General features: G+C 37.3%; 3 protein-coding genes across 5 annotated transcripts in view; 1 reads left to right on the top strand and 2 right to left on the bottom strand.

Annotated features, from left to right (window-relative positions):
• Window positions 104-1,738, bottom strand: LOC104736176 (inactive protein RESTRICTED TEV MOVEMENT 2-like). Of its 3 annotated transcripts, none has more exons than XM_010456111.2 (3): window positions 1,599-1,738; window positions 1,010-1,056; window positions 104-886 (listed from the first exon to the last, which is right to left on the bottom strand). In XM_010456111.2, the coding sequence occupies exons 1-3, from the start codon at window positions 1,649-1,651 to the stop codon at window positions 183-185; spliced, it is 804 nt and encodes a 267-aa protein (XP_010454413.1). In that variant the 5' UTR covers window positions 1,652-1,738; the 3' UTR covers window positions 104-182. The 3 variants fall into 3 exon arrangements, with proteins under 3 accessions (XP_010454413.1, XP_010454414.1, XP_010454412.1); XM_010456112.1 differs by lacking the exon at window positions 1,010-1,056 and adding an exon at window positions 1,103-1,428 and having other exon boundaries at window positions 104-494; window positions 1,552-1,731; XM_010456110.1 differs by lacking the exon at window positions 1,010-1,056 and adding an exon at window positions 1,150-1,428 and having other exon boundaries at window positions 104-607; window positions 1,552-1,731.
• Window positions 2,202-8,107, bottom strand: LOC104736175 (indole-3-acetaldehyde oxidase-like). The gene is made up of 10 exons (XM_010456109.1): window positions 7,741-8,107; window positions 5,395-7,044; window positions 5,047-5,306; window positions 4,755-4,964; window positions 4,444-4,662; window positions 3,376-4,347; window positions 3,185-3,280; window positions 2,996-3,094; window positions 2,714-2,903; window positions 2,202-2,600 (listed from the first exon to the last, which is right to left on the bottom strand). The coding sequence occupies exons 1-10, from the start codon at window positions 7,931-7,933 to the stop codon at window positions 2,371-2,373; spliced, it is 4,119 nt and encodes a 1,372-aa protein (XP_010454411.1). The 5' UTR covers window positions 7,934-8,107; the 3' UTR covers window positions 2,202-2,370.
• The window catches only part of LOC104738075 (beta-glucosidase BoGH3B-like), a 5,598-nt gene continuing 3,603 nt past the window's right edge, over window positions 13,201-15,195 (top strand). Inside the window, exons 1-6 of the mRNA XM_019234532.1 lie at window positions 13,201-13,218; window positions 13,427-13,662; window positions 13,755-13,959; window positions 14,077-14,167; window positions 14,258-14,400; window positions 14,942-15,185. Of these exons, the coding sequence (XP_019090077.1) occupies window positions 13,449-13,662; window positions 13,755-13,959; window positions 14,077-14,167; window positions 14,258-14,400; window positions 14,942-15,185 (897 nt within the window). The 5' untranslated portion in view covers window positions 13,201-13,218; window positions 13,427-13,448. The remainder of the gene's footprint in view (window positions 13,219-13,426; window positions 13,663-13,754; window positions 13,960-14,076; window positions 14,168-14,257; window positions 14,401-14,941; window positions 15,186-15,195) is intronic.

The raw sequence follows: 15,195 nt of genomic DNA, 5'->3' as shown, positions 1-15,195 counted from the left end.
TCCTCAATTCTAGTAAAAATGCCAGGCACCGGTATTCATTATACTAAGGGTAATTAAAATCTGTAAAGTAGAGTCTTTTCTCATTTCTCGTCACACATTTGTATAGAGTGGAATAGGCAATTATTATTTATCTTTTCGCATGAGCAAGATTATACATTGTGAGATACAACTGTAAGGGTCACTTATTCCTCGGTATCCCACACAAAGGATGAACGTACTGCATTTCTAGCATACAGTAAGATAAGCAGAACCAATGACACCGAAGCAGCCAAATTGCAAAGTAACTGTCTTTTGTTCTTAGCTTCCTTTACCACATTTCCAGTTGCCTCTTTGTACTTCTCGAACCATTTTGCTCCAACTTTGTCTTTCTCCTCATCCTTGGAATCCAAAGGTCCTTTAGTCTCACCAATTAATTCCTTTTTTCCATTCTGTAATTCCCTTGCTTTTTGCTGTGCATCATGTTTCAGCTGCTGTGCAACATGTTTCAGCTGATCGGTTTTTTGCTGTGCATCATGTTTCAGCTGATCGGTTTTTTGCTGTGCATCATGTTTCAGCTGATCTGTTTTACCACCGCTCGGCTTCTCAGCCATTGCTTTTTGACCATGACCTTGTTTTCTCTCATGCAGATCATGGTTTTTCATGATCACCGGTGGTTTGACTGGTGATGGTGGCTTAGTTTGAGGGATTTCTGTCTTGATTTTGGGATGTCGGATGTAGAGTTTGTTATCCTTGAACATAGCTGAAATCGAGTCAGTGTCAACAGTCAAGGGAACAGGAATTTCCTTGTGGAAGCGAAGCCATTTGTTTCCCCCAGTTGCACGTTCTCCTATAAGTCTTAGCTTCCTTGTTGCGGTTACCGCCACCTTAAGTTGTTCTTTCTTGAATCCTAACCACAAAAGAAAATGCCGATGAGCTTTGCTTCCTCTTACCAAACTCTTTTCTCTCTATTCTGTGTGTAATGTAGAAAACAGAACACCAAATAAAAAAGATCGAGAAGAAGAAAACGAACCTGGAAGATCAGCGACAAGGACCTCGGCGTCTGGTTCAGAGGTCCATCTAGTTACAGGCTCAAATTCTTGGTAAACCCGTTCGATTCCAAAGNATTTTTACCACCGCTCGGCTTCTCAGCCATTGCTTTTTGACCATGGCCTTGTTTTCTCTCATGCAGATCATGGTTTTTCATGATCACCGGTGGTTTGACTGGTGATGGTGGCTTAGTTTGAGGGATTTCTGTCTTGATTTTGGGATGTCGGATGTAGAGTTTGTTATCCTTGAACATAGCTGAAATCGAGTCAGTGTCAACAGTCAAGGGAACAGGAATTTCCTTGTGGAAGCGAAGCCATTTGTTTCCCCCAGTTGCACGTTCTCCTATAAGTCTTAGCTTCCTTGTTGCGGTTACCGCCACCTTAAGTTGTTCTTTCTTGAATCCTAACCACAAAAGAAAATGCCGATGAGCTTTGCTTCCTCTTACCAAACTCTTTTCTCTCTATTCTGTGTGTAATGTAGAAAACAGAACACCAAATAAAAAAGATCGAGAAGAAGAAAACGAACCTGGAAGATCAGCGACAAGGACCTCGGCGTCTGGTTCAGAGGTCCATCTAGTTACAGGCTCAAATTCTTGGTAAACCCGTTCGATTCCAAAGTTAGCCATTCTCTCTATCTCTTTCTCTCTTTTGTTTTAGTCCTGCTCTTTCTTTTTTGGTTAATAGGTAATGTTTTGTTTTGTGAGAAAGCAGAGATAGATCTCTATGATTTTATAGGCCAAGAGTATTATTAAGACAACAAAGAGATTTGTGATTTGGTTTTAGTTTGAAGTTACGAAGGCTTAATTCTTTGGGTTTTCCACTTCCTCTTTCTCTTCTTTGAGTTTACTTTGTCTTAAAGATTTTGATGATTCTTTTTCTTTGGATCGAGTTTAGGCATTAAGTGTCCCTTTTTATTTGCCTGTCCACAAATTTAGAGTTTCAACAAATAAATAATCATATATTTCTAATTACTATCGTATATTATATACAGGTTTCATTATACATATGTATATGAGACAACATTGAATTATACATATGCAACGTTGAGTGATGATGAATCCAAACACAACACCACCATTGTCATGCTCACAATCTTCTAAGATTATGTCCTGCCCTGCCCATATTATATATATTTAAGAAAAAACTAGAAGAAAACAATTCTTGAACCTGATTAAAGATTTTAGAAAAACAAAATTATTGAAGAGTTAATACATGCAGCTTATTACAGAAACCGATTTATCGTAAGCCCATACATTTTTATGCGATTAAAGCATTGTTGCAAGCACTTACAAAGTAAACACATACAGAGCAATTACATTCACATCATAATCACAAACATATGCTATTATATTTTCTTCCTCTGTTGGATTTTCCATTCCAAGTATTTCTCGACAACATCGAGTCCACAAAACTCCTTCACAACAGGCATTGTTGCTGGAACAGGCAATTCAAAGTACGTATCAGCCCCTTGTTGGTTACTGTTCCATGTCAGAATCTGTTTCCTGGCTTCTTTAACAGCTGCTCGTACCGCGCAGTGAACAGAAGCCGCTAAAAGCAGTGGCGGTTCACCCGAAGCTGTATCAAAACCAAAACAAAAAGTTTGAAAAAAAGACTTTTGAGTTTTGATCTTTTGGGTTTCAATAAAGAGAAATCAATGAGAAAAAAAAACATAGATAATTAAAAGTCACCTTTGGATGAAAGAACACGATTCTTGTGTTGTCCACTGTTGAGAATCTCCACATTGAACTGTCTTGGGATTGTATCGACCGTTGGGATCTTGTAAGTCCATGTGCTGTCTGTTACCACGAGACCGTCTGAGTTCATTAGGAACTCTTCAAGCATGAAGAACCCAAGTCCTTGAACAAATGCTCCTTCAATCTATAAACAAATTTTTTAAAAAACATATAACACTACAAATTTAGATCAAGAACCAGACAAAGACACACATAGAGTGGTTTCCCGGGACTAACCTGTCCTAAATCAACAGCGGGATTGAGACTCTTCCCACAATCATAGATAATATCCGTGCGCAGAATCGTTGTTTCACCCGTCAAAACATTTATTTCAACCTGTTGATTACAACCAAAGAAAGAAGTGAAATCATTTCACAAAATGTAAGTAAGCTGAGATCATCTTTTCTTCAATATTTGGAGCTTTACCTCGCTTGCTCCAACTCCATAGTTAATATATTCTTCGGTGGAGTCGTCCGGCAAGTATAAGCTACTAACCGACATGTTTATCGATTGCATATAAGCCTACACCAGACAGTTCAAGAGTCAAAACATTCTTAAGTTCATTCAAATTAACCAGAGAACATGAGACGCATGAATAATGTTTCAAGATTATGGACCTGACTGATGAGGTTATCCCAAGTCACAGGTCCTCCTGTTTGCTCCACCAAAGCATTCTTGACGGGTAATAGCCTTTCGACTAAGCCATCACAACAAATCCTAACCGCTTCGCTGCTCGCTTCAGAGGTTGTGCTACCAGCAGTCATTGACCCTTGCACCATACTTAAGGTGTCGGATTGGATGACCCTGATTTTCCTGAGCAGCTCATCGCTTGCAGTACCGCATTGGACCATACCAAGAGAATATGCAGCCATCTGTTTAACCTTTGTCCACAGCCCTTGTCCTATCTCAATCCCTTGAACCTCAACCACTATTGATCCATCCCTCAAAACGCTTACTCTTCCGGGTGTTGATCGCATACTAACTGCATAAACCGCAGGCACACGTGAGATCCCTCTCTTTCTCCACTTGTTTGATGTATTAAAACCCTCAACCTCCTTCTTCCGCTGGTTAAATCCTGAGAACTCAGCGATTTTGTCCCAAAGAAAAGGTAACGTGTACTCAGGGGATTCACCAGCTCTGACATTGTGAAACAACCTCAAGCTATCATACGTGTGGAGGTTAACCTTCCTGATCTCATCCACATCAACTGAAAGATATGAAGCTACTTTTTCAATGATGGCTTCTCCGATATATGATCCTTGTACATCACCAGGAGCTCTAACCGCGGTTCTGCTCACAGTGTTTGTTTTGCATAATATCGCATTGAAAGAGAGAGCACCCCAATCATACTTCATCAGTGCTCCTTGGATCCCCTTTGGTATAAGCGGGCTTACATCTTCGGTTAACCCTGCATCAAGTAACACCTCTATATCCAAAGCAGTAATCTTTCCATTGGACTTGAATCCAACACTATATGGGACTTTCATCGGATGTCTTCCTCCCGTAGTTATCATATCCGTTTTTCGGTTCACATATGTTCTCACCGGACGCTGCATTTTGGATGCTGCAAGTGCACAGGCTGCAGCCACCTAGAAACAGGTTGTTCCAAGAAAGAAAACAATGTTAAAATTAAACATCAAACTCTCTCAGTTGAGCGTAGTAGTAATTTTAAATTGCGAACTCACAGGCATTGCCTTGATGGCTTTCCCACCAAATCCACCTCCAACTCTTCTAGTGATGACACGAACATTGTTCTCAGGAACTCCAAGACATCCAGCAATGGTTTGATGTACAAACTCGGGGATTTGAGTCGAGCTATAAACCACCATACAGTTGTCTTCATCCGGCACTGCGAGTGCCGTTTGTGTCTCCATATAAAAGAAGTACTGTGATCCGAAATTTATCTACACATATAACACAATCAAAGAGATTAATAATGATGGTTAGACAACAACAGGACTTAAAAGAGACATTCATATCTTGGAAGGGAAACCACCTTTGATCCAAGAATCTTGTGTTCAGCTTCATCCATTCCTTTGGTAATATCACCGACCGGGTAACCACGCAGAGGTGGAGGGATGTCGAAAACGCTAGACTTTTCGACAGCTTCTTCTAAGGACAGTATCGGCGGTTCTAAATCCTTTGTGTCATAATCAATCACAACAAGATTTGCTGCAATATCTGCATGCTTTTGACTATCTGCAACCTACATATAAAACATACTGAATCTAAGTTAATTCCTCACAAAAATGCTTCAGAGGAAAAGAGAATTCCTTCAACGAACTTACCAAAATTGCGATTATCTGACCCGCGCAATGAGTGATTTCTTCTGCAAACAAAAGATCCGACGTAAAGAAACCGGTGGTACCCATATTTTTCCCGCCTTTGGGAATATCCTTGTAAGTAATTATGCCAACAACTCCTTCAGGAACTCTGTTTTGCTTGAACTTTATACTCTTAATCCGTGCCAGCGGCATTGTACTGTAGATAAATGCACCGTATAGACAATTTTCAGGAGCAGGAATATCGTCTACATAAACAGCTTCACCTGCAAATTTATTTTAAAAACATTAACAGAGAAGCAATGTTTCGCATCTTCACGAAGCAAATGATCAAAGAGTATAATTAGTACTCACCAGATGCTTGAAGACAAGCTCCAGCCTTTGTAATGCCTTTACCGACTGGACTATGTTCTTGAGTTTCAACTATTTGTTGTGAAGATGACAGCATAGCTTCAGCTTTCAAAGATTCAACATTCTGATGATCTGAACCATTCTCTTTGCATCCTCCATTGAGCAAACCGTTTGTAGTTTTAGCGTTTGTTTCAGTTAAAGATCCGAAGAACTCGAAGAGAAAAGTAACAGCCAAGCTTGATCTGTAACCGGGATTCAAAGTACCCTTATCAGGTACTATCTCATCTTTAAGTAAGCCAATAGCTTCCGACAAAACTTCATCAGACATCACTTTTCCTATAAGAAAGTCTTCAACATTACTCGCCCTGTGTGCATGTTTGGTTCCATAAGCCCCAAAAACCAACCGGCAATCATTTACAACGATGCCATCAAGTGCTTCACTCAAAGACACTTCAGCTGAGAAAGCCGCATTCAGAAATGCCAATGCGTTTCCTAGAGGACGTGGCGCTGCTCTATAAGTTTCAAAGAGCAAAGCAGAACCGTTCTTCTTCACAGGGCGCCAAGACGGAATCTGGACGCTCAAAAGAAGAGATTTGGCTTCAAGAGGAGGCTGTTCAAGAAACTTTTCTAATGTGAACTCTTCTTGAACCGAGCTGTTAGTCATGATCTTCACCGTTGCTCCAGCAGCAACAAGTATGGTTGTGAGATCCGAAGGAAACTGTTTCCTCTGCGCCATGATGATGTTTCCACCTATCGTTCCCGTGTTCCTCACAAATCTGTTTGCGATCTTTTCCATATGAGTAGCGATCTTAGCCAACATGGGAACATTTTCTTGCTCTCTTAGAACCTCAATAGCTTTAGATAAAGTAACAGAAGCTCCTAATTCAACTCCACTCTCATCTTTTCTCACCAGAGTAAGCTCAGGAATCCGCCTGATATCGATAAATCTCTCGTACTTCCTCTCTTTTTCTTCTTTGTAATACCCGGTGCTCGTGTTACCTGCAACTAACTTAACCGACGACGAACCATTCTCGACTTCTAATAACCCTTGAAGCTCCGAAACACTAACAGGACTCGACCATCTGTACTTTCTTGAATCAAGACTCATCTCGTTCTTGATTTCTTTCTCCAAGAATTCTGGAAATGTACAGATAACCTGAGATGATGTGTGATCGTAACATGGCAACCTTCCTAATACCTCACCTCTGTTTTCTCCCTTCTTGCAAAAGGTATTAAATCCAAGATCTTCGATATCCACATCCGCTGCAAAACTCGTACAAGCGTCCACGAGGGGCCTGTATCCAGTACACCGGCATAGGTTCCCCAACACAGCTTTCTCAGCTTCTGCAGCGGTGAGGTTTGAGAATCCGCTGCGAGGAGGATGATGAGACTTATCAGCGTTCAAGAGAGCGGAAAACATGGAGACGCTCATTCCGGGTGTGCAGAAACCGCATTGCGTGGCGTGAAAACCTGCGATCCGCTCGTGGACCGCATGGAAACCGACTCTGCTGTTCCCAATACCATCTGAGGTAGTGATGGAGCAGCCATCGATGCTGCAGAGGAGCGTGAGACACGAGCTGATCGTGAAGTCTTCGACTTTTTCGAGCAATGGATCATACTTTGAAAGAATAACAACACAAGCGCCACAACCACCTGCAATTACAGAGGATACAAAACTATTTACTTAGAACCCAAGCATTAGGTTACGTGATGTCTTCTCCAAATATTTATATAAACACAAGCTTCAGAGATATTTTATTCACTCATGGAATTGTTGAACACACAATTCACCATCATAAATTGAAAATTTTCATTTGTAATTAAATAAAATTAAACTCTTCGATCTACATAAAGCATGTGGACCTTTTTGGACTTATTGATCCACTAACTCGTCTTTAGTATTATAATCTAAATCTCCTTTTTAATGTAAACGCATACGCCAACACACAACATAAAAAAATTAGCTATTACGATTATAATTTGCAGTACTTTATGAAAAAAGCTGAAAGGGAAAAGGATCAGCAATATTTTATATGTTGTTTACAAGCACATAGTATAAGATCTGAATCTGGATTATATAACACACCGGTGATAGCACAACAAAAGAAACGAATCTTCGTTTAGAATCGAGTCGGAATCAAATCAATCTTTGACAAAAAAAAAAAAAAAAAGGGATCAGTTTGTCAAGCAATAAGACATAGATAGAATCGGAGGCAAGAACACATCTATTAATTCGAACACAGACTGTTGTTTTTTGGATCAAAAATCATAGAGAAAAAAAACACACACACACACACAAGAACATGAAAAGAAACGTCGACTTTGACTATAGTTATCATCATATCATACCTTCGCCACAACTAAGCTTGACGCTCTTGAAAGGAGTCTTGTTACGCAAGAAATCAACGAGTGTGGTGGAAGGATCAATAGAAGAGAGCTCGAGCTCGTATCTTTCTCCGTTAATGGCGAAAACCAGAGAGGTCTTGCTCTTCATCATCGCTTCTTCTTCTTTTTCTTCAAAAATCAAATTTCTCTCAACCATATAGAACAAACCAAACCAGAGAGTTTAGTTAGCTCCAAGACATCGATCCTCTAAACGTTGGCTTTGGTGATATGTGTAACTCAGTAACTGACACAAAAAGTTTTTACAATATTTTTACTCTGTGTACAAGAGAATATTAATACACGATAAGAAGCGTTTTTGTACGGTTGGTATCTATTGAACGTGAAATATTAGGTAGCTGACGAATTAGTGAAAAGATGAAGCTAACAAAGGTAATTAAATTGGTCAAATAATTCATACTAATTGTTTACAATTGGATTAAATATATGGGAAATGGTTCGATCGCCATCATTTGTTTGCTTTCATTAAAGAGCCTTTAATTTTAGATAAATCGAACTCGTTTACTTGTAGTCTTTCACCGTTTACAAATTGTATACGTGTTGTACTAAAATTTGAATCTGAATCAAAGTGGTGACTGGTGAAGTATGTTGAATATAAAACTAACTACGTACGCAACCAAAAATATTAATTGTACACAATAGAGTCTTGAATGGTTAATCGGTACGCTCCGAACAAACAAAACACATGTTAGTACACATTATATAGTATGCAATTTATGGACCAACCATTCAAAGCTTAGGATTTATAATCTACTTCTTTTAATTTGTTGATGTTGTCAATTTTCACCATCCGAATTCTCACCTATGTGATACATGTCGTACCTCGTACGTTATCTTAAGAAGAAAACTATCCAAAAAAACCCTATATACAAGTGTAAAGTGTCCATCAACAACCTTCATTTGCTAAAAAAATTCCATAAAATATCAATGTCAAAACTTTACAAAAATTGGAGAAAAAACAAAAACTACCAAGATAAGTTTTGACTTTTCAAAGAATGGATTAGTACAATGAAACGTCATATTCTAAAATAATGAGAAATATGTGAGAGAAAACTAAACCAAAATTTTGAAAAAATATATATATGTATACAATATTCACATAGAGAATTAGTCAAACGGCTCGTTAAAAAGAAAATTAGTGAGGAATATTAAATCCTTTGATTCCGAAAGATGAAATCGGAATATACAAGTTTGTTTAAACATTATCCCACTTCTTACAACGAAGAAATAGGTGCCAAAATTAGCACCGCATAGCATCAGATATATTTTGTTCATTAAAATTGTTTAATAGAAAAGATTAAGCCCCATGATTAACTCTCTGTCTCGTAATCTAACTTTTTGTAAGTTTAAAAGTCTCTGGTTTTTCAAATTAAATAACGTTACCAAAATCAGGAAAAATTAAATAACTATTTGCAAAGGATGCAGTATTAAAAAGATGACAACTGGTGTCTCCACTTAGCTTTTGATTTTGGTCCAGATGACATATGTACATTTGTAGTATTAGATGTAATATTAGTTGTCATGTTCAATGAAATTCATATGACATAACATTTCTTTTTATGATAGGTAAAAAATTTCAGATCAAAGCAATAGTAAAAGCAAAAAGGCAAAGCAAAGTGTCAAGAAAACATAACTTTCGAAAAGGTTTTCTTATTTATTATCAATGGTCATAACGCTCTATATATACATAAAGATATATCTTTAAATGATATATGTAAATCTTCCTAAATATATGCAATCAAATCACATATTAAGTGATTAAAATTTCTCATTGATTCCCAAACTAAAAGATATGAGTTGGTACAATCCTATCCTACACTATCCTTACACAAAGTAAGATAATAGTGCAAATCAAAATTCAAATAGTGATTATAATATGTAATATTTAGAATTTTCTGTAAACCAATCAGTAGAGTATCTTTACATAAACTACATTTGCGAATATTATCATCGGGTATACCATAAATGTAATGTGCGAGTGTCATATACATATGTGAAGAGGTTCTTCACCACACATTGGCGCAAGACCTTCCTCATTTAAAATCCCTATAGTGATTATAATATGTAATATTTAGAATTTTCTTTAAACCAATCAGTAGAGTATCTTTACATAAACTACATTTGCGAATATTATCATCGGGTATACCATACATGTAATGTGCGAGTGTCATATACATATGTGAAGAGGTTCTTCACCACACATTGGCGCAAGACCTTCCTCATTTAAAATCCCTCAACATCTCTTCAAACCAGTGATGACCCCCGACCCACACGTTATTACCCTAGTTGTATGAATAGCTCTGATCGAAAGGTACATGTCAGTCTTCTGCATCTAACCAATTAATTCTAGATACGAAAATCTATTGAACCTTTTTATAAATAATATTAAATTTATTGTAAATGATCAAAAAATAAATGAACATTTTTTAAAATACCCATTTTTCGATATCACTTTTCAAAAATACATTTTCATGTTTTTTATTTAAAAAAATAGTTTTTAATACACCAAAAAACAATTCTAAACTAATAAACTCAAATATTGAACTTTACCCCTTAAAATTATATACTAAACATAAAATAGAAAATTCAAATCTAAAATAAAAATAAAAATTAATTTAATATATTGTAACTATGTAAAAGAGGACAAAAATAAAAATATTCAAAAATAGATATTTTTGAAAAGAAATATTTAAAAAACGGTAATTCTAATACAAATTCTTGAAAATAAATGATTAATCGGGTTTTTAATCATTGTTTAATTTGATGTTTCTCTTAAATAATTATAATAATAAACGTCATTGGGAAGATTTTGTTTTTCGTATACACTACGAAAGATCACGAAATGCATGTACTAGATGTCTAGATATAGTATTACTTGCGCTACAAAATGTAATTTGATGTGACTCTAGCAGCCGAAGTGGAAATAGTAATATGGTCCAAAATAAATACACAACTTTCTTTTGTTTTCGATGAGAGCACCAAAAGCAAGTGAACGGTTAAGTTTGTGTTGTTGCTTGTGGCATGCTGATCAGGCAATGTAAGACCAACGCGTGATGTGGCGTATTCGATGCTCGTACGATATATATATTTTTTTTTATAACAACATACAAGATCGACTCAAATGAGCCAATTTAAAGGAAAAACGTTGACAAAAGTAGATTGTTGCGGTTCCACTCTATCACGACGCGTCAGCTTGTCCGTCATACCATTCTGTGAACGGGGAATCAAGACTAAAGAAAATGACGAGAATTCATCTTTATCGATCTCAATTTCGTCTAAATATGTCTTGAAAGCGGGTCACTCGGAAGGCGAAGACACCATCTTCACCAGATCAGAACAGTCCGTGAGAAAAACAACATTCTCATTATCCGCTCCTATTATACACCTCGTTACCCAAATTAGGGCTTCCACTTCTGCATGGAGGGATGAAAAACTACGACGAAGGTTAGATATACCCATAGTGGGAAGTTCCCCTTCAGGAGAAGTACAATACTAACATCTGCCAGTGAAAGGATCTGTCGCTTTACAGGAATCATCCACAAAACACCGATAATTATTAACAGGTTCGCGTAAAGCAAAGATAGCATTAGTCATTAGACCAAAAGTCAAATGGGTGCCATCCTGCAGAGGTGTACTATCCTCCTGAGCCGAACAGCAAAGTTTAGCTTCCTCCTCGCTCGTGCGATATTATTATACAAAAATAAAATCAGGTACAACATTAAGTCATATCAGCCCATTAGAGCTTATGTTAGGCCCAGTAAGAATTGTTGTGTCCACTAAATGATTCATGTACGTATTCGGCTATTAGCGCTGGTGTTCGCTCGGATACATCATGTCACTAGATGTTACTTTGTCTCATTTTTGAAATTAGTGTTGCAAAACTTTTAAAACCATAGATCAACGATAACATACAAAAAGAAAGAGACTAGTCGAATAAGCATCTTATTATATTCCCTATATCTGATCATCTAAAAGAATAAAACGAAAGCGAGAAATTGTAGCCGTTAGAAGAGATCTAGAAAGCAGAATGAGAACGTTTGTAGTGTATAACGTGGTGGGTAAACTTGGGACCTGCGAGAGGCATCTTAACACGATCTCCCATATGATTTTAATGAGTTGTCCCAGGCGAAGACCATTGCTAATAAGTCAATAACAAAGATCTCATCTCTTCTTCTATTTCATTATTATCCACTCAAAAACATGTCATTGCCATTTGCCACACATTGTTGATTATATATATTATTACGTGTTTTCTGATCTACTACACTTGGTCGATTTAAAATTATAGTTTGATGCAATAGTAAAAAAAAAAAAAATGTAAACCTAATAAAGGTGTCTTTTTTGTTTTGTTTGTGTGTGTTAGAAACTAGAATAACTAAACTCCCTCTCTCTCTCTCTCTCTCTAAAATACAATGAGATATTGTAGAATTATATAAGTTAATCAATGTGTTATGCAAATATTCTTGTAAAAAGTTATACATTATATAGACGTATGGTGATCAAGTCTCAATAATATATTTTCGGCGTATCATGATATTTAGAACTTTCTTTACTTAGTAGCAATTTCATAACGTTTTTACAACAAAAAACAAACTTTCTAGGATATTTTTTTAATATGGTTAGATATAAATCTTGATAATTTAGTCATGGCATAAGTAGCATTTATGTGTTCACTATTCAGTCATACGAAATTTGATGACATGTGCCTTTTGACTTGAGTGTATTATCCCACTAATTCGAGCCGAACTTTAAGACTTGTGGTGAGCAAGTCGTGACTACTCCTGAGTCCTGAGAGTGGCCCATAATATTATTCAGTCTAGAAATTAATTTTCATGCTTTCTTTTCATTTGATAGTTAACCAAAATATAATTAGAATCCTAAAAAAAAAAATCCAAAATTCGTTTTATATATGAAAAGCCATTGCTAATCTTTTTCCATAATTACAAAATGACAGAAGACAAAAACTTAGAAACAAATATTTTTTCGATATAAATCTTGAAAGAAAAATAAAAAAGAGAAAAAATCCATGTGGGAAAAGGAGAGCAACTTTTCCAGTGTTATTAAAAACACGAAGGTAGCACGAGGAAGCAGCAGCAGCAGCACACTTCTCTAGATCTCTCTCTCTCTCTCTTTGCTGCTATCATCACTACTATCGTCTCCTTCCTAGAGAGGAGAGATCATTCTACAGTTCCAAGAAGAAGATACCATTTCCAAGACTGTAAGCTTTCTTTATCCTTTGCTTCTTTGTCTTCTTTTGGTATTGATTTCAAATCTCTTCTTCTGTTTCTCTTTTATGTACCAACACCGTAAAAGATGCTTGAATGTGTGTTCTTCTTTCCCATTTTCACACATCTCATCTTGGGTCTTCTTCTTTTCTTCACTGGTCAATAAAGATCTGATTTTTATTTAGTTTCTCAGAAACCGGTCAGTATCTTAAAAAGAATGAAGAAAGATTTGATTTTTCAGCTCTTTCTGTTAGTGTAGCTTCTTGAATTCAACTAAAGTTTTCAGATTTGTCAAAGTGTTTCACTTTTAGATTCTTTCCAGCTGACCTTTGTTTCTTGCTATATTTGATTTGATCTACAATGGAACAGTTCCTGTGACTAAGAGCTTTAGATCTGATTCTCTGCAGTTGTGTTGAGAAGAAGAGAAAAATGGGGACTCTGAGTAAAGTGTTATGTCTTGTGCTGCTGTGTTGTGCCGTGGCTGCTGCTGAAGGTACTTTGAAGTACAAGGACCCAAAGCAGCCTTTGGGTGCAAGAATCAGGGATCTGATGAACCGTATGACTCTCCAGGAGAAGATTGGTCAGATGGTTCAGATCGAACGCAGCGTCGCAACTCCTGAAGTTATGCAGAAATACTTCATTGGTAAGAAGAAAGAGTTCTGAGGAATTATGTATTGTTAAGTGTTTGATGTGTTGTCTAAATGAGTTTGACACTGTGGGTTGTTTATGGTGTAGGGAGTGTCTTGAGTGGAGGAGGAAGTGTGCCTTCGGAAAAGGCGACTCCTGAAACTTGGGTGAACATGGTCAATGGGATTCAAAAGGCGGCTCTTTCCACTCGCCTTGGAATCCCAATGATCTACGGTATTGATGCTGTTCACGGTCACAACAATGTCTACGGTGCCACCATTTTCCCACACAATGTAGGCCTTGGAGTCACAAGGCAAGTACTTGTCCTAGAAGTGCCTTTACTCTGTTTATGACAATGTCAAAAGGAATTTAATGTATGGCGATGAAACTGAAACAAGTTTATGTTTGTGTATTTTGACTAATGTTTTAGGGATCCTAACCTTCTTAAGAGGATTGGGGAAGCAACCGCGCTTGAAGTTAGAGCGACCGGAATCCCATACGCCTTTGCACCTTGTATTGCAGTAAGTATAATGAAGTTTACAAGTTTGGAATCATTGCAGAAAACTTGTATGCTTAACTAATATTTCTGCAATGGGGATATGGTTTGACAGGTATGTAGGGATCCAAGATGGGGAAGATGCTATGAGAGCTACAGCGAGGATTATAAAATTGTCCAACAAATGACTGAGATTATACCTGGTTTGCAAGGTGACCTTCCTACCAAGCGTAGGGGTGTTCCCTTTGTCGGTGGAAAGTAAGTATCTTCTTGCCTGTTATAAATCCTTTGTGATACTATGTTTTTGTATAATTACTATGAGAAGTTAAAGCTACCTGTATGAATATGCAATTAATACAATAATTCATGTCGACTTGCTTTCTTTTTCAACTAGATTTGGGTAGGATTTGAATTGTTTGATTCAGTCTTTATATTCAAAGTGCTGAAAATTCTTAGGTCATGCTCACGCGTGCTTTCATTTAGAACGCGGCTGTCAATATTACAAATGCAAAGCCTTTCTGGCGATCAGTGACTGGCCACCCCATGTGCTACGTTTTAAGTCTATCGATATAAGGTTCTTAAAGTGTCGTCGTTTGAATTTTCTTCCACTGTAGGACCAGTCACTGTCCAACTTATTAATATCTTTCACATGTGGGGGAGATCAAATGAGCTTATGTCTGACTGAAACTATTAGTATATTGTTTTGACTAAGTATTCATTTCAGTCATAACTTAATCAATCAATTAGTGTACCAACACAAATTCCATTTACTTACGAATTGAGCTTGTGACTGTTACAGGTCAAAAGTCGCGGCTTGTGCTAAACATTTTGTTGGAGATGGAGGTACAGTAAGAGGGATTGACGAGAACAACACAGTGATTGACTCTAAGGGGCTGTTCGGAATTCACATGCCTGCATATTACAACGCTGTGAACAAGGGTGTTGCAACAATCATGGTGTCTTACTCTGCCTGGAACGGTTTGAGAATGCATGCCAACAAGGAACTTGTCACGGGCTTCCTCAAGAACAAGTTGAAGTTCAGAGTAAGAAATA

This window comes from Camelina sativa, chromosome 13, assembly GCF_000633955.1.
Source record: "Camelina sativa cultivar DH55 chromosome 13, Cs, whole genome shotgun sequence".
Taxonomy (NCBI): domain Eukaryota; kingdom Viridiplantae; phylum Streptophyta; class Magnoliopsida; order Brassicales; family Brassicaceae; genus Camelina; species Camelina sativa.
The sequence above is the reverse complement of the archived record's forward strand: the minus strand, read 5'-3'. Positions and strand labels throughout refer to the sequence as shown.